Genomic DNA, 21,699 nt, shown 5'->3' with positions numbered 1-21,699 from the left:
TAGGCTTATATGCATGCATACAAGTCCTTTGGTTGATCTCTTCCCCTTACCCTCACCCTCCCCTACCTTCCCTCTGAGGTTTGACAATCTGATCGATGCTTCTCTGTCTCTGAATCTATTTTTGTTCATCAGTTTATGTTGTTCATTATATTCCATAAATGAGTGAGATCATGTGATATTTATCTTTCTCTGACTGGCTTATTTCACTTAGCATAATGCTCTCCAGTTCCATCCATGCTGTGAGATTTTGTTTTACTCATGAAACAAGAAGTCTAGAGGTTGGCAGTGGCTGACTTGGTCCAGTTGCTCAAAAATATTGGGGCCAAGTTCTGTAAGAGACTCTTGGCCTTATCCTCATGATCACAAGATGGCCATTACAGCCAATATGTTTGTGTTCCAGGTACAAAAAAGCAGGAGGGCTATTTCAGAAATCCCCATCAGACTTCTGGGTAGGTCATATTGATTTGGTTACGCCTAGTTGCAAGGGAGTTTGGGAAGTGTTCAGCTTTTCAGCCTCTAAGGTAGATGAAAAGGGAATAGAAGTGTGGGAATTGGTAGGTGTTCAGTGAAGCAGCCTCAGGTATTTATTCCATTCTGTAGATTTAACAATTTATGTTTGCAAAGCAGTTCAGCTATAACCCCTGACCTTGCAGATGTGTTTTGGGCAGGTGCCATGGGCCGCAGAGTGTGGCTGAGGCGGTGCTGAGCCATACAATTAGGTCTGCACTCTTCCCCACCTCAGTTTCCCAGCACAGCAGGGTGAGGCTTGGCACCATAGAACTCTCACAAATCTCTTATCTCCCAGGCCTAGCATCGGTGGAAGCCTACAGCTACAAGACCAACGAGTGGTTCTTCGTTGCCCCAATGAATACACGGCGGAGCAGTGTGGGTGTGGGTGTCGTGGAGGGTAAGGAGCAGCAGTGGGTATGGCCTGGCCCGGCCTGGGCCTTCTCCTGGTTCTCTGGTTCTAATCCTTTCACTACCTCTTTGAGTCAGGTACTGGAGTCCTAATTTAACAGACGAGGAAAGGGAGACTCAGAAGTGAAGCTACTGGCCCACGCAAATAAGCACGTAAACTAGGAGGAGCCTAGAAGGGAAATGCCTCCTTATCACTTTGGCCACTTGTCAATAGCTCTGTTACATGTTGGGAGGGGGGAAGGGTGGGGGATTCAGAGTCAATATGTAGAGGGGGTGAGAGTTAGCTCTTTAATTAATTTTGTCCTCATGATGAACATTAACAGAGCCCGAGTGAGGTGGGCACCTCTTCCCAGGTCTGATTAGTCCCTGCAGGGCAGGTTGGTGGTAGAGTCCTGCTCTAGTCAGGAAAGGTGTGTGGGGTGATGTGGGAGGGAGTGGGCAGGTATGGAGCTTAGTTAGATAGTACATTGAAATTTGTAAATGGCTTTCACATCCAATTACTCCCCCTCCCTCCCACTCCCAAACCCTTTTGAAGGAGATAGGTAAGATTTAGATTCCCTTCATTCTGGCCAACCGAGTCCCAGAGGGGTAAGTGATTTGCCTCTTGTGAATAAATAGCACAGTGAGTCCTTGAACTCAGGTCTAACTCCTTAACCCAGAGCTCTTTCCACTGTGCTACTCCTGCAGACCATTATAAAATGCTAATGGGGGTTTTACAAATCTGTGTGAATTAAAGCATAGCATATTATTTGGGCTAAAATGTTATACTTTGCAGAACAACACCGGTTTATTAGCTGTCCTGAGGTGGATTGAGCTGTAATATCTGGGCAGTCAGATATGTGCATTTTTTCTCTCTCTCACAGGCACACTCAAGACCACAGAGTGCTCTGTGGAGAGTGTAATGTGCAGTGAATTAGACATCAATAGAAGGATTCTCTTTTCTCATTGCATTTCTCAGTCTGTATAGTATTGTGTAGTTTAAATTTTCATATTATTCTAAGTCCTGTACAGGTCATCTTAGCGAGCGCAAGGATTTTATCCTCTGCAAAGATAAATGATTTCTTGCAATCTCATCCTCCTAGTGGAACAGAAATTGATTTGTCTGCCAAATCTAAGTGCTTTGTCTAGCCACCTTCCCATTTCACCTCTTGTTCCTTAGCCAGGAGTATCAAACAATCGAGTAGGGGTTTAAATAGCATATCCCTGTTAATAGATTCAAGGAGAAACTTTGAGTGGGTATTTTTCAGCTGACACAGGGTTGGAATGGTTGATGGGGATTAGAGGAGGTACCTTCATGGCTGTCATTTCAAATACTCCCTTTGACAAGGGCTTTCGGGAGCGCGTTGTATTACGTGGAAGAAGGCTGTCTTGTCTCATGCCCTGTGGGCATTTGTTCACCTTGTCCATCCTGAGTCGGAAGCTCTTTTGGCTGTGAGTCATCCTGGGCAGCAGAGTCCTTAAAGGGAGGATCTATAGTGGACTCGGCTTCACTGTGGCCTTGTCAATGCAGCTCTCCACATGGTCTCCACGTGGCTCCTCCCTCTCATCATCCCCTAACCATGGCTATACAGGCTGAATGACACCAGAAAAAACAAAGAATGGAGATCAGGATCATTTGCTACTGGCTGCTTAGAATAAAAGGGACAGTGAGGCTCAGAGATTAGGCAAAAGTTCCAACAGAGCGGAGATCGCGTGTTTTGGAGAAATAGGTTTCTAGGAGATCACTTGGGCCACTCCTGCCTCTCACCTGGGGTTGCCCTCCAGAGCTTCCTGTCTCCCTCACACTCCAGGCCTTTCTCTCCCTGAGATTAGGCTTTGACGAGTGGCAGGCAGCTGGGTGAGCAGGTGGTTGTGTCCGAGCCAGCACACACTGAGAGAGTGGCCTGGACCCCGGAGGAGCTGCTGAGTCAGTTTTCTCTCTCAGGCAGAACTGGGGAGGAGGTGTTCCTTTTTATAGAAGGGCCAGTTGGGAGGACTGTGGGGCAGAAAACAAAACCAGGCTCAAGGATAGAAGAAAAAACAATTGAACATATTTGAGTCCCTGCAGGGCAGTTGGGGGTAGAATCCTGATATGGCAAGAGTCCTGATGCTAGAGCATCGTTTTGAGCCTGAGAATCTCTTTCTAACATAAAATAATGGCAGATTTTCACACACTACAGTAGTTGTACTCTTGGTATTTCTCTATTAAGAAAGCACATATTGACGAAAATATTTTAAGTAACTCTGTTAAGTAGATTTTCATCTGGTGGTGTTTATTTAGTCTATAGTTAGTGTTTAAGATCTTTGTTATAACTCCATGGTCCCTCATAGGTTTGGGGTCTACAGGTAAGCTAGGATTCCAGGTAAGCCAGGATTCCCCAACACACACACACACACACACACACACACACACACACACACACACACGAGACCCTCCTACTTTATTCTAAGACTACATGTTCACCCCAAAATGTTTCAATCCCTGCTCTGGGAGAAGTCAAATAATTTCCTTTTCCCAACTTCAACCCCACCCCAGGCAGAAATGATGCTCTTAGCTAACAGCTTATGGTATTTTTATTTTACAAGTAGGTGATTTTGCTTTAGGGCTCAGAGATCACAAGGCAATGTGCAGACTCATTCTAGCCATGTCAGCCCAGCATGCACATGGAGCCCTCCATTCACATGCTCCACCTGTGAGAGTTGTGGACAAAGCACAAACCATGGCTAAGACAGAGTTTGGGTTCTCACCAAAGAATATTTTCCCATATTTGTTCTGTCTGCCAGTGTGAGCATTTAGCCAGAGAACCAGCCTGCCTGCCTGTAGCTGGGGCCCTCTTGTTTTCCATCTCCAGTACCTCATTCTGGAGAATACCTAACATGGTTCACCAGTAAGAATATGCTGGGCCCCAGCAGTGCTGAGCCATAGCTTTGAGCTGTGAGGGGCTCAGTACATATGAAGAAGGAGAAGTCTGAGATGTGTGTGAAGGATGCTCATCCTGGATGGGGAGTAAGTTGGTCCCATGGAGGGAAGGGGTCCTGAGCTCTGATGCAGATGAGGGTACCCAGGAGGTTAAAGGTGGAGTTGCAGTCACCCTCTGGTTTCATGCCAGTGTCCCAAGCACCATCCTCAGCTACTTTGTCTGTTCCAGGAAAGCTCTATGCTGTTGGGGGCTACGATGGGGCTTCCCGCCAGTGCCTGAGCACCGTGGAGCAGTACAACCCAGCGACCAATGAGTGGACATACGTGGCGGACATGAGCACCCGCCGCAGTGGCGCAGGTACGGGGGGAGCCTCAGGGCGCAGGCTCTGTCTGATCTGCTCACAGGTGGGTCTGGAGACCAGCAACTTAACATCCTATCTTTTAACCTCCCTCTTCTTTCCTTTCAGTGTACATAACCCCAGTTAACCTTTCCCTGGGGATCACTTTGCTAGAAAATGGATGAGATAATATTCTCTTCATCATCATCCCTTCATCCCTTCCATTTCTGTTGGGATGCCTGCCTCCCCTGGAAGTAAGGCTTGGTATGTGCCAGGCTCTGTCCTAATCACTTTCTATGACTCAATTTATTTAATCCTCACCACAACCCTATGAGGTAGACACAATATTAATTTCACTTAACAGATTAAGAAAGTAAGCCAGCCGGGGACTGAGTAATTTGCTCAAGGTTATATCCTTAGGAACTGGCAGAGTTAGGATTCCCACTCAGACCTATCTTACTTCAAAGTTAGCTTTTTTGACCTCCAAATTACTAGCATCTCATTCTTACAAAGTAGTAGGACAAGCACAGCTATCCTGTCTTCAGTGGAAAAGCTAAAGCTTGCCTGTCTAGTGTCTGTCTTGAGGGCTGAAAAACAACCTGTTAGAGTTCATACTTGGAGATAAACTTAGGTCGCCCCTGCTCACTTTCCCTACTTCACGCCTCCCCCACATGGGAGGAGGAGGACTTCCCACTTTCCCTTCCTGTGGGAAGACTAGGAGCTGTGTGGCCCTTCAGGATTTTTCAGGAAGTGGAACATTCCCTTCTTCCTGTTTTGTCTACTTCATCATCTGAGAGGCTCAAAGGAGAGGACCTGAGAGGCCTGGAGCATGGGCACTGGATTTCTGTCCCAGTTCCTGTGGGGAATGGGGACCGATGGCCAACCTGGGCCTGGCGGGAAGGTGGTGTGACTTCTGGGAAGGGAAGCAATGATTGGGCATTTCCCCCACAATGTTAAGCCTTTCTCTTTTTTGAATTTATGAAGATTGATTTGTGATCTCATTTTATAGTACTAAACATATGACCACTTCCTCAGCATTCTTTAAAAATTATGCTATGTTAATATTTTTTTTGCTGGTCAGCAAAGAAAAGCTGTGTGATTCCACTTGGGACGCGCTATGGCTGGCATGCAGTTTTCAGGGAGCTTTTCTCTGCTGATCCCCACGGCGGGCACTTCCTGAACATGCAGCAAACGATGGAAGTCAGGAGGCCTGGGCTGGGCCTGCCCGGTCTGCTCCAGCTGGCTGTGGACCTCGGGCCAGGTCCTTTTCTCTTCTGGCCTCCGGTTCCCGAGATGTGAAATGAGTGGGCTGTAGTGCATGTTCCCTTGGGGCCAAATCAGTTCACCAGTCCCATGGTTCTTGTGCCTCATAGAGCTCCTTTAGTAATTTTGGTTTATAGAGTCTTGGTAGAGTCTTCTTTGTGCTTCCTAAAAATCCTCTAAGTGACTGGAGGGTGAGAGCAATTAAGCCCAAGGAAGTAGGGACAGCTCAGCAGGGGTGAGCAGCACCCACTGAAACGTGTGGTTGCTTTTAGAAACGTCCCAAGCAGAAAGTGAAGAAGGGCCGCCCCGTGTGGAGCCGTGGACACAGACCTGCCTTAGGAGTGCAGTCTCAGCGGTGGACAGAGCTGCCTTGGAGGCCACACTGCTCCGCCTGCCAGGCTGCTCAGGGTTGCTGCTGAGTGGCAGTCACTTGGGCCGCTCCTGCCTCTCACCTGGTTGGGAGCCCTGGATGGTTACAACGCCGCTGCCTGTGTTCTGGGGAAGCAGTGACCCTGACTTAGGCACTGGTCTCACCTCTGGAGTTGGGAACCCACCATGTGGTTGTGGGTAGTCTTTGGTGGCTGAGGACCCAGAGGCCCTGACCTCTGGTTGCCTGAGGCCCTTTGTGGTGCCAGGAGCTCCGGTGGCTGTAGGTCCAGGAAGCCTCTGTGTGAATGTTTACAGAGGCGGTGGCAAAAGGGCAGTGGTGCCCTGAGCCTGGAAGGCTGCCTGCTTCCTCAGCGGGCATGGGCAACTGCCAGCAGATGGCTGTGGGAAAAAGCCCATTTTTGGTCCCGGCGTGTGCCAGTTCCTGCTGCGTGTGGAGGGGAAGGTGAGGTAGCTTTGGAACACTGAATTTTATTATCCTAAGCCAGTTTCAACCATTTCATCTCACCACACACAAACTAATCACTAAAATTCTATGGCACACCAAAAAATATATTTTTTGCTGATCAGCAAAAAAATAGGTATAATTTTGATTCATTCACACTAGATGGCTATTGTTGTGTTGGCTCTTGTCATTTTTTATTTGACAATCTAAGGGGAAAGAGGTCAGTATCCCTGACTAAATAGTCAAATAATGCGTGTTTTCAAATTATTGCGGCACACCAGTTGAAAATCCCTGTCCTAAGCCCATTAGATAGTCATTGCTGATATAACACTACCATCTGCTGTTGGGTTAGGGCAACTGCAAGGAGCCACTAGCCAACCAGCATAATTGCTGAAGGAAATTTTATGTATTTTGTCATTCAAACAATATTTGTTAAAAACCTACCTTCAGGCACAGGGAAACATGTGATAAGACCTGGGTCTGTGGGTCTAAAACCTGGCAGCACCTCCCTATCACGTGAGGTACTTTTTCTGATTTCCAGCCAGGGTCTCTGGGAGTGAAGTCCTGCAGTCCGCTGGCTCAGCTGCAGCTTGTCGGCAGGAGTCTGTGGGACACTAGAGTCTAGTCCACCATGATCTAGTCCAGTGGTTGGCAAACTGCGGCTCGCGAGCCACATGCGGCTCTTTGGCCCCTTGAGTGTGGCTCTTCCACAAAATACCACGTGCGGGTGCTCACCTACAGTGCGATTGAAACTTTGTGGCCCATGCGCAGAAGTCGGTTTTCGGCTCTCAAAAGAAATTTCAATCGTTGTACTGTTGATATTTGGCTCTGTTGACAAATGAGTTTGCCGACCACTGATCTAGTCCAACCCCCTTACAATGGGATACCCAGTCCAGGAAGGGGATGTTAGAGACCTGGCCAGGACCAGGTGTCCTAGCCACCAGGTTGTTCTTCCTAGAGTACTGTGCCACCCTCCTCCTCTCTGGCTTTGGTTTTCTTGACTTGTATTAAAAGATTTTTGTTTTGTTTTGATAATCCGAACCTGAGGATTCCCCCCGCCCCCATTGTTTTTTAGAGAGAGTGGAAGGAGGAGGAGAATCAGAAACATCAATGTGAGAGAGACACATGGATTGGTTGCCTCACCCACGTGCCCACGTGCCCGCACCAGGACCCGGTGTGTGGGGAGGGGGGGTCGGGGGGAGGTACCGGTGCTGGGGCGGGGCGGGGAGGGTGCGGTAAGCCTGCAACCAAGGTACATGTCCCTGACCGGAATTGAACCCAGAACCCTTCAGTCTGCAGGCCACTGCTCTAGCCACTGACCCAAACTGGCCAGGGCTATATTAAAGGATTTTTAACGGTTATATTAAAACTTGTGAATGATGCAATTCTAGCACTCAGCTGAGGCCTATCAACACTGTGAGTGATTTGATGCCCTTCTCTGGCATCTAGAGGAGAACGGGGGTGGGGCGGGGGAGGAGTGGAGAAGGGCTTCTGCTTCCCGACTAGCTTGGAGATCCGCAGTAATGACCTCAGCACACCTGCTGTGTGACTGTTTCCATCTTTAACGCTTTCTGTCCAACGGCTGATAAGAGGCTGAGTAATGAAAGTAATACAACAGCGAAGGAAAACTAGGTGAAAGAATACAATTTTACCACTCAGAAATAACTACTTTTACTGTTGTGGAGTTCTTTCAGTCCCCCCCCCCCCACCTTTTTGTATATAAACCTCCATTTATTTACACATGCATACACATATTATGTATATGCACATATAAAATGTATTTTTGTTTTTTTAAGTAGAAATGGGGTCATATTTGCTTTTTATTTTGATGTTTAAAGGCTGACAATCATATGAGGCGGCAGGGTATTGTATTTGTTTTCCAGATGAGGACACTGAGGTACAAGGGAACAAACCAGCGCTCCCATGTCACCCTGCTGGTGCTAGCTGTCAGGACTGGACGCCAGGCCTCCTGGTTTCTGGTCACTGCAGCCAGCCTGAGGCGGGGACCTGTGCTCTGCCTTTCAGGGGTTGGGGTTCTCAGCGGACAGCTGTATGCCACAGGTGGGCACGATGGGCCCTTGGTGAGGAAGAGCGTTGAGGTTTATGATCCCGGAACAAACACCTGGAAGCAGGTGGCCGACATGAACATGTGCCGGCGCAATGCAGGTAATGCGACTGCTCTCTTTCACTCTCGGGGGTTGTGGGTCTTTTCTCCGCAAACCCTGGCTCTAAAAGGCTCCCAGGCTGGGGCTGAGCTGTCTCATGAACAGGGAGTGTCCACTTGCTGGTAGGCTCTGGGCTAGGGGAGGGAGAGCTTGGAACCCCAAAAGCTAGCCACAGGGTCCCCACTGAGATGCAGAGGGTGCCTTCCCTCTCAGTGAAGGGTGCTGACTTTCAGTGCACAGAGATGGACATAGAAGAGCCCTCTGGTTGCCATCGATGCCATGAGGACATGACTGGACAATAGCACTTGGTTTTATATTTTCTTTGCCAGGACTTGGCTCTGAGAACCTCCCACTTCCCGCCTGAAACCAGTCTGCTTCCTTTCAGGGGTACCTGTGAAAGGATTTATGATTCATTCTCCAATACAACCACTTCCCTTACTCCCTTCTTTGTATTTCCTGTCCCTTCCCTACCCTTTTCCTTTCGTACAGAAATGACTTTCCTTAGAGTGTTTAGGTTTTTCTTCTTTTAGCCTAATACCCCTATTAAACTTTTATTTTAGAACTTCGCCCTTTGAGCCATGTCCTGTGTTGGTATGTCTGCTTTAAGCCTCCTTACTCTATGAAAGGTTGGCTTAGCCCAGCTTCCCAGGTTAGAAAGACAAACAGGTGACTTCCAGGCAGGTTTATTTCCTTTAACTCAAATTACCTGTTTGTTAAACCCATTTGTAGCTGACTTGTTGAAACTGTAAACAGAGAGTTTATTAATTTGCTCATTGTTTAAGCCTGCTGTGATATAACTTGTCCTTTAAGCCACCTGAGGAATTACAGAACCTGCAAGACAGCTAGTGTATCTGCAGTCTGAGAATTAATTTAGATGTAAACGTATATATGTACACACATTCACATATAGATATTTCTATTTTTATGACAGAAATTGAATCACTCTAATAGTGTTTGATAACCTGTCTTTTAAATTCACTTTATAATCTTTCATGAATATCTTATTATAAATATATTGACATGAAATTATTTAAATGCCCATATAATAATTTAACTAATTCACTATGGGGCATTTTAGATTATTTCCACCCTTTCTATAAGTAATGCTTTGGTTATTATAAATTGTCCTTCTAGTTAATCAATGCATACATCTAAAATTATTTTTTAGAATAAAAGGCCAGAAGTGCATTTTTGAGTCAGAGGGGGCACATGTGCTTTCGACACCACCCGGGAAGAAGGTGCAGTATTTTAGAGGATCTTCACCAATACTGATAGTTACTACTTTTTGAGCATCATCAATCTCTTATTCTAATTTTAAAAATACACAGTATGTTAGACTATGGCCTTTTAAAGACTTGATGAGCAAGAATTATATTGTCTTATGTTGAGTTCCCGCTCATGACACCCTGCCCCCAAACCAGCTCCCTCTGAGACTTAGACCCCAGTAATGTGAAGGGATCAGAGACACCACCATGAGCTCCACACAGTGTGAATCTAATAGGGTGTATCAGGGAAAAGCTTCCAAGAAGAGTGTGAGCAGGTGCATGAAATCCCCTGAGTTGTCATCCTGCAGCTCAGGCTGGGCATGGGAGGTGTGGGTGCACCGGTGGGCAACACTCCGGGAGACGGGCCTGTCCCCTTAGTGCTCTGCCTCTTTTTTTATTTTATTTTATTTATTTCATTTTTTTTGCTCTGCCTCTTTATAGAGTCGGGGACAGGGAACGATTGCAAGACCATGTAGTCTGAAAGCTCCCTAGTCAGAGAAGTGACCTGTTAGAAAGGGGATGGCAGAGCCAGTGGCTGTTTTCAGTATGTACTGTTGTTGAACAAACTTAGACCTGTGGAGCCAGCTCTCTTTTTTGCTGCCATGAAGTGGAGAAAAAGAGCCTCCAGGGCAATCCAGATTTATTTGTCGCTTGTGCATTTTGATTCCTTGGTGCTCCTGCTATCGTATTTCCCATGGCTTCTGTTTGATGCCCAGGGGTCTGTGCGGTGAATGGGCTCCTGTATGTGGTTGGAGGGGATGACGGATCCTGCAACCTGGCTTCGGTGGAGTACTACAATCCTGCCACTGACAAATGGACGCTGCTGCCAACCAACATGAGCACGGGGCGGAGCTACGCAGGTCGGTGTGCCCCACCCCACCCCACCCCACGCTAGGGGTACTGGGGAGCAGGGGGTAAGCTTGCTGACTTAGAACTGAGAGCCTCCTCCAGGGATGGCCACACCTTCATTCTGTGCTCATTACAGATGCCCATAATTATCACTTGTTTCCCCAGCAAACCTGAATGTATCCTCCGAAGTCTTTTCTTTTTCTTTCTTTTTTTCCCTTTTGTATCTGTAACCAAACTTATCCCTAGGCCCAGCAGAGGCGATCAGGGCCCATGAGTCAGTGTTTCTATGGCAGCCTCCTGGGCCAGTACCTGCCATGATTGGGCAGGCACTGAATTTCACCGGCTGCGCTGAAGTCTTAACATAGCGCTCCAGGGAGCCTCTTCCAATTGATCTAAGTCATTATAAGAGGCTTTGGAATTTTATTGCCATTCCTGGTTTGTTTTGTGCTGGTCTTCTAGGTGGAATAAGATGCAGTTCTTGCTTTCCAGAAATTGAAAGTTAAGATCTGCCTACACAAAACAGGACATACAAGATGATGCACACATAAATTCCAAGTGGAATGCACTATACAGGCTTTAGGACACGGCAGGTGAGAGCTGGCAGAGTCAGGGAATAACTGCTGAGCAGATGGGGCTGATTTAACTTTGAGGGCAGATCACAGTCACTCCCTTTGCTGGTGCCTCCTCCCTGTGCCCCGGGCAGTGTGTTAGTGCAGTGTAGATGTTTTCAACAGCCCTCTGGCCAAATGTTACAGATGATGAAATTGATTTAGAGGGTTTGAGTAACCTGCTCAAGACCACGCAGCTAAAAAATGGCAAAGTCAGAATTCAAACCAGGTCTGACTCTCAAACCTTGCCCCTTGTACGACCCCAGCTCCGAGTTGGGGGAAAAAAGCATTCCACGCAAAAGACTGGGGGAAGGAATACATGAGGCTTATTCCTGGGGAGTGTGTGTGATGGGTTTGGCGCAGGGGCAGGATCAGAGTTGGTGTTGCTGAGGTCAGGGGTCAATAGGTAGACAAGCAAACATATTTCCATCATGTAGCCCAGTGCCTTGTATCTGGTTCTCCAGAAACTGGAATAATTAGAGCTAACATGTACTTATTGAGCACATACAATGTGCCAGGCATAATCCTAAGTATCTGAAGACCCTTATCTCATTTAGTCCACTTAAGGATGATGCTGGTGGCATTCCCATTCCCTTTCTGTGCTAGAAAGGTCATTCACTCCTCCTTGTTTGGATTTCAGGGCAAAGGAAGATTGGGCCTTGCAGGCTCACCTCTCACAGTATGTCAACACAGGCTTTAATTGCAGTGAACTTATTTTACTTTCATTCACTCATTTAGGATTTTTCTCTACTCAGTGCAAGAGATTTTAGAGGTATTTTTGTTCTAGAGTGATTCTGTTCCCAGGGTTAATTATTAAAACCAGGACTGTCATTTTTTTTCTCGAAGTCTCAGTGGGATAGGCAGGGCATTTTCTAGTAGGAGGCAGTGGGGCCCTTGAGGGACACTCCTTGGCTCCATGCATGCCTTAACCAGAGGGGAAGGCTCAGGTGTGAGTGCTTAGAATTACCTTGCCCTGGGACTCTGGGCAAGGTAATCAATCTGACTGAACCTCTGTTTCCTCATTTGTAAAATGAGAACAAAATTATACCAAGCCTCTTAGGGCTGTTGTGAGAATGAAATGCGATTATAGTTGGAAAGTGCTTAGCACATGGAAAACACTCAGAAAATTATTGTGATTATATTAGAAGCCAGGAAATATTCCAAAAAGGTAATGGTGATTCTCTTTGTATGAAGGGACTAAAGTTTTTTTACTTTGTATTCGTCTGTACTTTCCAAATTTTCCATAATGGGAATATTTTACTTGTATACTAAAAAGAGGAAGTTTATATTTGAAAAACAATACAGGAACCTGCTTAAAAAAAAAAAGCTACCTTGTGAATGAGAATGAGAATGAGGTGCAGCGAGATGTCCTCAAGGTCAGGCAGCATATTGGGTCTGAGGACTCTGGTTCTGATACAACTAAGCTTTTATGTCTGTACCTTTGTCTAGAAATGACCATGAAATGGATTTCTTAGCAGAATCTCACCATTGGGGTATACTGGGGTTTCTTTTAGCAATGCTCTCTTAATTTCACCTTCAACTGGGAGGTTTTATAGTCATGGGAATATATTAAAATAAGGCTCCAGGTACCATCATTTCTGTAGACCCTACACGTAAGTTAGGGCTTTGTTCAGCTGCAAGTACCAGAAAAGTTTACAGATAACCTGTTGAAGTATGAGAGGATTATGTTTGTCTCGGGGAAGAAAGAAGTTAAGGGCAGGTCTGGAGGTTCAGACTGTGATTGAAGAGCCAGGCTTTCCTCTTTTCTGTCCTGCCAGCTTCATCAGTAGCCTCTGCTGCAGCCTTGGGCCTTGGGTGAGCAATCGAGGCAGGACAAGGGACAAAGCCAAGGTCGTAGCACAGGCAGACTTGCATTCACAATCGTGTTGGCCAGGACTGGGTCACATGGCCCTTCCAGCTGAAAGAGTCTGGGAAGCTGGGCTCCTAACTTGCTGGTCTCTGTATAGAGGACAGAAACTTGGGGGGATGTTGGCTGAACCAACCTACACAGTATCTGCTATGTGGCTTCATCCATTGCAGAGGGGTGCAGGGTCATACATGGATTTACGAAGTTTGCTGTTGAGTGTGGTTCAACTTGGCTAAAACTGCACCACATATAGACATGTCTGGAGTGTTTATCCAAGGATAGAACTTAGCACTGGGGCAGGGGGATTCAGTTAGATGACACTGAATAATATTGGAATGGAGTCTAAAGAGGTCAGGAGGTGACAGTGTAGCTTGACCCGGTGGCAGAGGTAGGATTGCAATTTAGTTTTCCCTTGCTGCGGCTTAGGATGTCTTATATTCATGGACTCTTTGGAGAGACTGAGATGATAACGTTCTCTCCCTTTTATCTTAGGTGTTGCTGTGATTCACAAGCCCTTGTGACCCCTAACTCCCACTTCCAGGACGTGGGGTAAGGGAGGGGTGCTGCCTGGGACTCAAAAGAGAAGGGGTCATGTCAGCTGGATCACACTCGCTGGGAGAGTTTGCAGCGGAGTGAGAACCGCCCTCCTCTGACTTGGCAGAGTGGAGTCTGGAGTGAAGACTGGGGCCCCACCTCCTGCACCTCTGAGGGTGTTTGGCCTCTGCCCGAGCAGTGGGTTCTGATAGCTTTGGGCTACAGGGAGAACGTGTGTATGAGAATGTGTATGTATGTGTGTGTGCGTCAGAGAGAGTGTTGTGTATATGTGTTTAGAACATGATATCTCACTAAGTTGGGGCGGGGTGTGACAGTCTACTGGATTTCTGTACTACTGATCCTTCCGCTGTGCTAAAAATCAAATCACAGAAACTCTCTTCCTGTGGGCACCCTGAGACTACTACCGCCTCTGCCTCCAGGAGGTCCAGTTGGACAGGGATGTCAAGAAATGACTGGCAAGGGAGGCAGTGCTCTGGCCATGCCCACATGCTGGCTTGACTCTGGCACTGAAGAGATGAGCATCCTCAAAGCTGCACTGTGACCTCTCTATGCTAGAGCCAGGAGCAAGCGGGTGCCCTGCCCCTCAGCGGCTCTTCCTTGGTCCCTCCTACAGGAAGCACACAAGAGCTGCTCAGTCTTTGGACCACTGGTTTTTGATGTCATGAATTCCAGGTTTGGGAAGTTTGTGTCTCTTCAGCTAGCTCTTCAGAGAAGCCCCAAGTAACACACCAGGAAAAAATATATGAAAAGCAAAAACAAAAACACCAAAGTGGAAAGGCTTCAGTCCCTGCCCACAAAGGTCTCAGAGAGAAGCCTACTTCTGGATTTCTCCAGGATATGCAAGTCCCCATTATATTTCTTATCCAGAAGTAATTATTCCCAACATCCTTTTTACCATTGAAAGTGTTCTGATGTGGAGGATAAGTAAAAGGTCACCCTACCTCCCACCCGCAGCCTGGTTTGTCCTGCATCGGATGGGGTCGCATGTGCTCCAGACGATCATGATGGAAGGAGTGTACCGGCTGGGCTGCTCGTTGGCACTTCATGATGGTGGTCAAGTCTGTCTCAGGTCCTTGTCTTCCTTTCCTTGTGCTCTTACCCTCTCTCCAGCCCTCAGAACACTCCCCTGCTCCTTACTTCCCCTGTGGAGAAGGAGATGGTAGGCTCTGGATGTGTAATCTCTCTCAGGGGGACCTGCATTTTAAGAGAGGAGCTAAAGAGAATTTTGCTAGTTCACAGGTAAAAGTTATTAAAGACAGAACTTCAAGAGTCTGCAGGGAGGTATTTGAGGGTGCACAGAGTCATTTGCATTAAAAATAACCTTAAAGCTATGCTGTTCCTAAATTAGCAAGTTGCTAATGTTGGAATTTCTGGCATAAGGAGGGGGAGGTCTTGTGTCTGGGGTTTAACCTTCCATGATGTCAGGGTCCGCGCAGAGGGAGCCGAGGGGCTTATGAGCCTGATACTGGACTTCTGATACATCTGGGCTCCTTCCAAGCAGATGTTGTAGGAGACCAGCATTCCCTCCCCCTCATGCTCACAGTTGGAAACCCAGGATCTTCCCCGGCTAGTTGGCCACTTTGTGAATTTACAGTATATTGTGCACTAAACACTGGACTCTCTTGAAGATGAAACTTCTCATGTTGAGCAGATGTCATTTCAATGAGACATCTGGAGAGGACCAAGGCACCCAGAATTTCTAGACTTGGGAAGAGGCCAGAATACCAGCTTTGGTGGGACCGGGAGAAATGCCTTCAGGGGAGTCGGGGCGCACTTCCAGTCAGTGCTCTGCTCTCACCAGCACGGAGACACGGAGACACGGAGACATGGAGACATGGAGACACGGAGACATGGAGACACGGAGACATGGAGACACGGAGACATGGAGACATGGAGACGGCTAGTTTTAGAGCCCTGCTGGCTCTGGGTTGGAAGCTGATGGAATGAGCTTTTTGTTCCAAATGTTCTTCCTCCCTCTCTGAGGAAGGTTTTGGACTTTGTTTTGGTGTGTGTGTGTGTGTGTGTGTGTGTGTGTGTGTGTGTGTGTGGTGGGGATGAGGGTGAGATTGGGTCTGATGTGTGCTGTTCCCACAGCTGGTTTCAGATCCCATCCCCTCCCCTACACGTAGCAGCTGGACTTCCACTCTTGTGTGGGAGAGGTTGCTGTTTGTATGTCATCTTCCCAGAGGTCCTTCCCTGAAAGCTAGCCATCTTTCCTGCTTTTGGGCTTTTGCTATTGGTTCCCCCTCATGCCTCCCTTCCAAGGAAGCACCGCACCTGCTGGTGGTGCCGCTGAGGCCATGTTCATTTTCTCCGTGTGCCCTTTCTCCTCGGGACTGGGACACTGGTATGTCATCACTAAAAAGCCAAACTGCTCTAACTGCCCACAGATGCCATAAAAACTAGATGCCTCTTTGTCACCAGGTACTATTCTCTCTCCACTGTGGACAAGCAGACTTATTTTCAAGTCTATGCTGGTCACGTGGTAGATGAACCCCCAACCCCCGTTCAGGTGGCCACAACTACTTGTGAATGCAGCTTTTTGCCAGTGGTGTGTCTGAAATCCGATCACAGTTATGAAATAGAATTGTGGCCCAAGGTTAGAAGCAGCTTAGATGCCACTTGGATACTGATTTGGACTATATAGAAGTCAGACTCTGAATTCCAAAGTAATTTCTCATACATACCCAATGGCATCTCTCCATCTAAAAGTTGCAGTATTATGCAAATGAAAGTGACCTCATTTTCTCTATGCAATAAGAATACTCCATTTTGTTTCATGGCACACCAGTTGCAACATCCCTTAAGATGCTTTTTGAGCTGTCTTTTGATATTTGTTGTGTGATGTTCGTATATTCCTGAGCCAGATCCTTTCAGAGACTGCCTTTTTATAAAATCAAAGCTATAGCTTTCAGGCAAAAATTTAATGTAGGTATTTTTATAAGATAATTTTTCAGGATATTTGAATTGCTTTGTGTTGTCCACAATAATGAAATGTTACGTTCTGTCCGTCATTCACTCTTAAACATAGTCCATGCCTATAGCTATCTTCCCTTTGTTTCTCATGTTCCCAAAATGGATTTTCAGTAGATTAATTCTTATATGTCTTCAGATTAAAAGTGTTTTCTTTTTAAGATCTCCTGGATAGGATCCGGGTTCCTTTGGTCTCTGTTCTCTGGCTTCAGGTAGAAAACACAATCACCACCGGTGTTTCCTGAAACCCTTGGGACTAACGTTAAGCCTCCTCAGCACTCACCCATCTGCGTCTGCTCTTTTGGAGTTTGCTTCCTGCAGTGGTGAGGCTGGTTGGCTCTCCCTGCCTGGCACAGCCTGGTCACTGTGGCGTGGGGAAGCCCCAGGTAAAAGGCCTGCCCCCCAGCGCCTGCTCCCAGGAGTGTCCTAGGTCCAGTAGACCCATCCTCATTCTCTTCTGTCTCCTTAGTCCTCTGAAGCTTCCAGCAGCTTAAGGCCCTTGCAGCCAGGTGATGCCCCTTTGGAAGCCTGTTGCCTGTGAACTTTACAGCGGGTCACTCTCATGACCCCAGGAAGAATGAGCCAAGCATGTGCTTCCTGGCTGCTCACACCACACTTATAAAAGTACTTGTTTTTTGGGCTGTGTCTACACTCTAGGTCTCTTTTGTGTATTTATCTGCCATTAGCCTCATTAAAAATACTTTATTTTTATTACTATTGGGACAGGTGCCATTTGAATTGCCTCCATGCTCCCCATTTGCACCTTGTTGGGTCAAGTTGGGAGGCTGAACAAACTCATTCCAGCCAGCTGGAGTTTTCAAGTGTTTGCCTAGAGAAGCAAGGAGGTTGGAATGTATTTTCTTTAAGTGTTTGCACTATTCAGAGTTCTAAGCCCTCACGCCCAGCTGTGCTGGGTACCTACTGACCAAGCAGGGGAGCTGGCAGCACTGCCAGCACTGGGGACGGAGAGGCTTTTCCTGCGATGGAGGATCACACCTCGCAGCCTGTGCAGCCTCGTCATGGGACTCACATGGATCAGCCACGGCAAGAGCACACGGGACTGTGGCATTTGGAGAAACAAATCGCTCTAGTGCTATGCTCTTGCCTTTGGTTATGAATTTAAAATTATTTCCCCCCCTTTTCAGTGTCAATAAAGGACCCTCATTGGACTTAATTTGTATATGATGTGTAAAATACTTTCTTTGAAAGGAAACTCAAGACACTGAATGTGTATGTCTGTGTGTGTGCACTCTGTCTGTGATTGTCCATACGCAGGCAGACTTGACCACGGACACCGTCCAATACATTGCATAGGAAAGACCCTTGTCTGGTGTTTTCTGCTCGGACATTAGGGACTGTCTATGTTGTAAAAGAACACTCATCACATGCTCGATCAGTTACAGTGCTCTCCGAAGAAACAGTTCCTCGGATGTATTATTTTAACAGGAATCATGTTCTAGTTTCCCACACTTTGTTACTTTCATTTTAATAAAAGCTGAACTGTGAGAACCTTTCTCCGTCTTGTATTTCATTTCTGTAGTCCAGCCTCTCATCTGTGTCTCAGACGTGGAAAAGATAGATTAATTCCTACATGTCTTCAGATTAAAAGTGTTTTCTCTTTAAGATCTCCTGGATAGGGTCCGGGTTCCTTTGGTCTCAGTTCTCTGGCCCAAGAACAGGGCCAGACCCACAAAGACCTTCTTTAATCAGGCCCAGCGAGGCCCATCCCTCCAGTAGGTGCTTGGTGGTGTGGGCAACTGCCCGCTGATCATTGTGAGATGGGTGTGCTGGTCTCAGGCACAAGGAGGAGGAGACAGAGATTCAGCTATCAGCATTGATTTTTAAAAGTTTGTTATTATACCTAGAGGTTTTTATAAGTATTATGTTTTATTATTAAATATACAAGCATTATTAAATATACAAATATATTTTATTAAAATATACAACTATTTATTAACTATGTTGGTTTATAAGATATCAACACATATGACATAATACTAATAATAGCTAAATTAATTGAGCACTTACTATGTGCCAGGCATTTTTCCAAGTGCTTTACTTATTATCGATGCATTTAGTTCCCATCACAGTCTACTGAGTTACTATTATCTTTTTACAGATGAAGATATGAAATGCGGAGAGGTTAACCAACTTGCCTAAGGTAGCAATGGCTGCAAAAGGATGGAGCCACTCCAGAGTCTGTTTAATCCTGTCACTCAGCCTTGAGGTGAGGGGAGAAGGGTGTGCTGAGGAGCACCCAGGAGAGGAAGGCACCAAGGGCCCCGGGGAAGTGCAAACATGGTGGAAAAAACCAGCAACACTGAAGCCCAAGTTTTCAGACCCAAAATGTCCCCATCTTCTGTTGCTGGTAAATAATCATTTGTTACTGTGATGATAGTAGCAGTAGCCACTATCATCATTCATTGATTATGTACTTATTTGTGCCAGACATCCTGCTAATGCTGTGTACCTTGGCCTTTAATCCATAGCCTCCTGGGGAGGTGGCACGGTCCCTTTGGAGCTGGATGTTCCCTGTTGGCTGCCCTGCCTCGCCCCTTTCCAGACTTGCCCCCCCACCCCGCCATTCCCATCCCCCCACTTGCCTGTGGTCTCTGGGAGTCAGGTCAGGCCTCACTGCGTGGGAGGTGAGCCTCTTGTGAAGGCAGCTTCTCAAATCTGCCTGCTTAGATCCTGGGCTCCCGCTCTGATGAACAGACTGGACAGTTCCAGTCTCTGTCCAGATGTCAGTGGCTTTGCCCTGTTCCAGGTGACAGGTGGACGGCACAGAGGGGTCAGGCACAGCTTTAAGCTGGCGAGACCCAAGGGAAGAAAGGAGTTGTTTGGCCAGATCCCTCCCCGCACTTGGAAAAGTAAATTGTGAGCTCCTGAAGGGCATGGGCTGCCTGAATTACTCTGCATCCATGGTGCCCAGCACTTGGACCCTCTCGAAATATTTACAGAGAAGGCAGAAAGTCTTGTGAGGAGGAGTCAGGTGCTGATGTCTTCACTTCCCAGCGCCTCCACCTCCTCCCTGCTCCCCTGGGCCGGCCTCCTGCAATAGCCCCCACGCACTGCACTGAATGGGGAGTGAGAGGCCTGGTGCCGCTTACCCTTTGCTTCCACAGAACACAGCCTTTTTAGGACTCTGAGGCCCATAACAGCCCCACAGGTGACAGACAGGTAGGAATTTGCATGCTCTGGAGAGAGGGGAAGCCCAGAGAAATGAATTCACTTATCTCAGCGTGTGCTATAAGTGAGAGTAGAGCAGACCCAGATGAGACTCAGCCTGAGAAGAGGGCTCAGGCTACAACTGTTTTAATAAACACTTATTGTGCACTTACTGTGTGCCAGGCCCTGTGCTGGACACTTTCATTCCAGCTAATCCCCACAGCAACTCAGCGAGGCAGCGGATGCCCACTTCACAGGATCACAGGGGTTAATTGGCCCAAGGTCCTGTAGAGCCTTGAGAAAGATGCTCCCCTGTTCTCTGTTGAGGCTGCTGGCTGAGTGTGCCACCCTCACGTCCCAGAGGGTGCATCCTGGAGGGAGGAGGTTGCTCATGTCTGGCTCTCAGGGGCAAGCAGTGAGGCAGAGCCCAGAGCCAGGCTAGAGACATGCTCTGCTGCGGGCCCAACGTCCTGGGCTCTGCCACTGCCTCCCAGAGGGCCCTGGGGAGTGTTGTCAGCACACACACCTTTCCTTCTCCTTGATCCTGGTGTCCCTTTACCCAGGAAAAGTTCCAGAGTGAAATCATATTTGGTAGTTTTTCTACCAACTTATTTTTCTACTATTTACAAATAGGGTCTTTTGACCCTAACTCACTATTTTATTTATTTTTTAATTAAAAAAAATCCTTATTGTTGAAAGTTTTACATAGGTCCTCCTTTCCCCCCATTAACCTCTTCCAGCTCACTCCCATGTCCTCCTCCCCCAGGTCCTCACCACCCCATTGTCTGTGTCTACCGGTTATGCATATATGCATACAAGTTCATTGGTAGATCTCTTCCCACCCACCCTCCCCTGCCTTCCCTCTGAGGTTCAACAGTCTGTTCATGCTTCTATGACTCTGGGTTTATTTTTTAAAATTTCTTTATTGATTAAGGTATTACATATGTGTCCTTACCCCCCCATTATCCCCGCCCCCACTCATGCCCTCACCCCCCTGTTGTCTGTGTCCATTGGTTAGGCTTATATGCATGCATACAAGTCCTTTGGTTGATCTTTCCCCCTTACTCCCACCCTCCCCTACCTTCCCTCTGAGATTCAACAGTCTGTTCATGCTTCTATGTCTCTGGGTCTATTTTTGATCATCAGTTTATTTGGTTCATTAGATTCCACATATGAGTGAGGTCATGTGATACTTATCTTTCTCTGACTGGCTAATTTCGCTCAGCATAATACTCTCCAGGTCTGTCCATGCTGTTGCAAATCAGGAATGAAAGAGGTGAAGTAACAACTGACCCCACAGAAATATAAAGAATCTTTAAAAAATACAATGAATGACTTTATTCCGACAAACAGGACAACCTGGACGAAATTGACATATTCCTAGAAAAATACAACCTTCTAAAACTCAATCAGGAAGAACCAGAAAACCTGACTAGGCTGGTAACTACTGATGAAATTGAAGCAGTAATAAAACAAACAAACAAACAAACAAAAAAACAAACCTCCCAGCAAACAAAAGCCCTGGTCCAGCCAGGTTTACAGGGGAGTTTTACCAAATATTCAAATAAGAACTAACACCTATTCTTCTCAAACTATTCAAAAAAATATAAGAGGAAGGAATACTTCCAAACCCTTTTTATAAGGCCAGGATTACCCTAATTCCAAAATCAGATAAAGACAGGTCAAAGAAAGGGAACTACAGGCCAATATCTCCAGGCTTATTCTTGTTCCACTTGACTGGTGAGAAGATGAGGCTCAGTGAGGCCAAGCAAGAGTGGGAGCAGGGTCTGAACCCACATCTTCCGTGGAAGTAGTTTTTGATGGCTGTGCCACACGTATTTAAGCTCTTAGGTCACTGGGCCCTGTCAGTAAACATGCATGATATAGATGATCTGATGAATCCTCTAATCGTGTGCTCTATGAGGACTGGAAAATTGCCTTTTCCGTCCATTGCTTTCCTCCCCTTTCCATTCCCAGTTCCCAGCGACCTCTAAGAGCG

At 46.9% G+C, this 21,699-nt stretch overlaps 1 protein-coding gene across 5 annotated transcripts in view; it reads left to right on the top strand.

Annotated features, from left to right (window-relative positions):
- The window catches only part of KLHL3 (kelch like family member 3), a 209,228-nt gene extending 191,235 nt beyond the window's left edge, over positions 1 to 17,993 (top strand). For 4 of the 5 annotated variants that reach the window (XM_079771905.1, XM_079771904.1, XM_079771906.1 and 1 more), the window contains 4 exons: positions 806 to 907; positions 4,047 to 4,175; positions 8,276 to 8,416; positions 10,397 to 10,806. In XM_079771905.1, coding sequence (XP_079628031.1) covers positions 806 to 907; positions 4,047 to 4,175; positions 8,276 to 8,416; positions 10,397 to 10,575 — 551 coding nt within the window. In that variant the 3' untranslated portion in view covers positions 10,576 to 10,806. Of the gene's footprint in view, positions 1 to 805; positions 908 to 4,046; positions 4,176 to 8,275; positions 8,417 to 10,396; positions 10,807 to 13,496 lie in introns of those variants that run through there. The other variant, XM_079771903.1, reaches the window with a different exon arrangement.
- Positions 17,994 to 21,699: the final 3,706 nt, after the last annotated feature.

The sequence above is a fragment of the Cnephaeus nilssonii genome (assembly GCF_951640355.1).
Source record: "Cnephaeus nilssonii genome assembly, chromosome: 5".
Lineage (NCBI taxonomy): Eukaryota > Metazoa > Chordata > Mammalia > Chiroptera > Vespertilionidae > Cnephaeus > Cnephaeus nilssonii.
The sequence above is the reverse complement of the archived record's forward strand: the minus strand, read 5'-3'. Positions and strand labels throughout refer to the sequence as shown.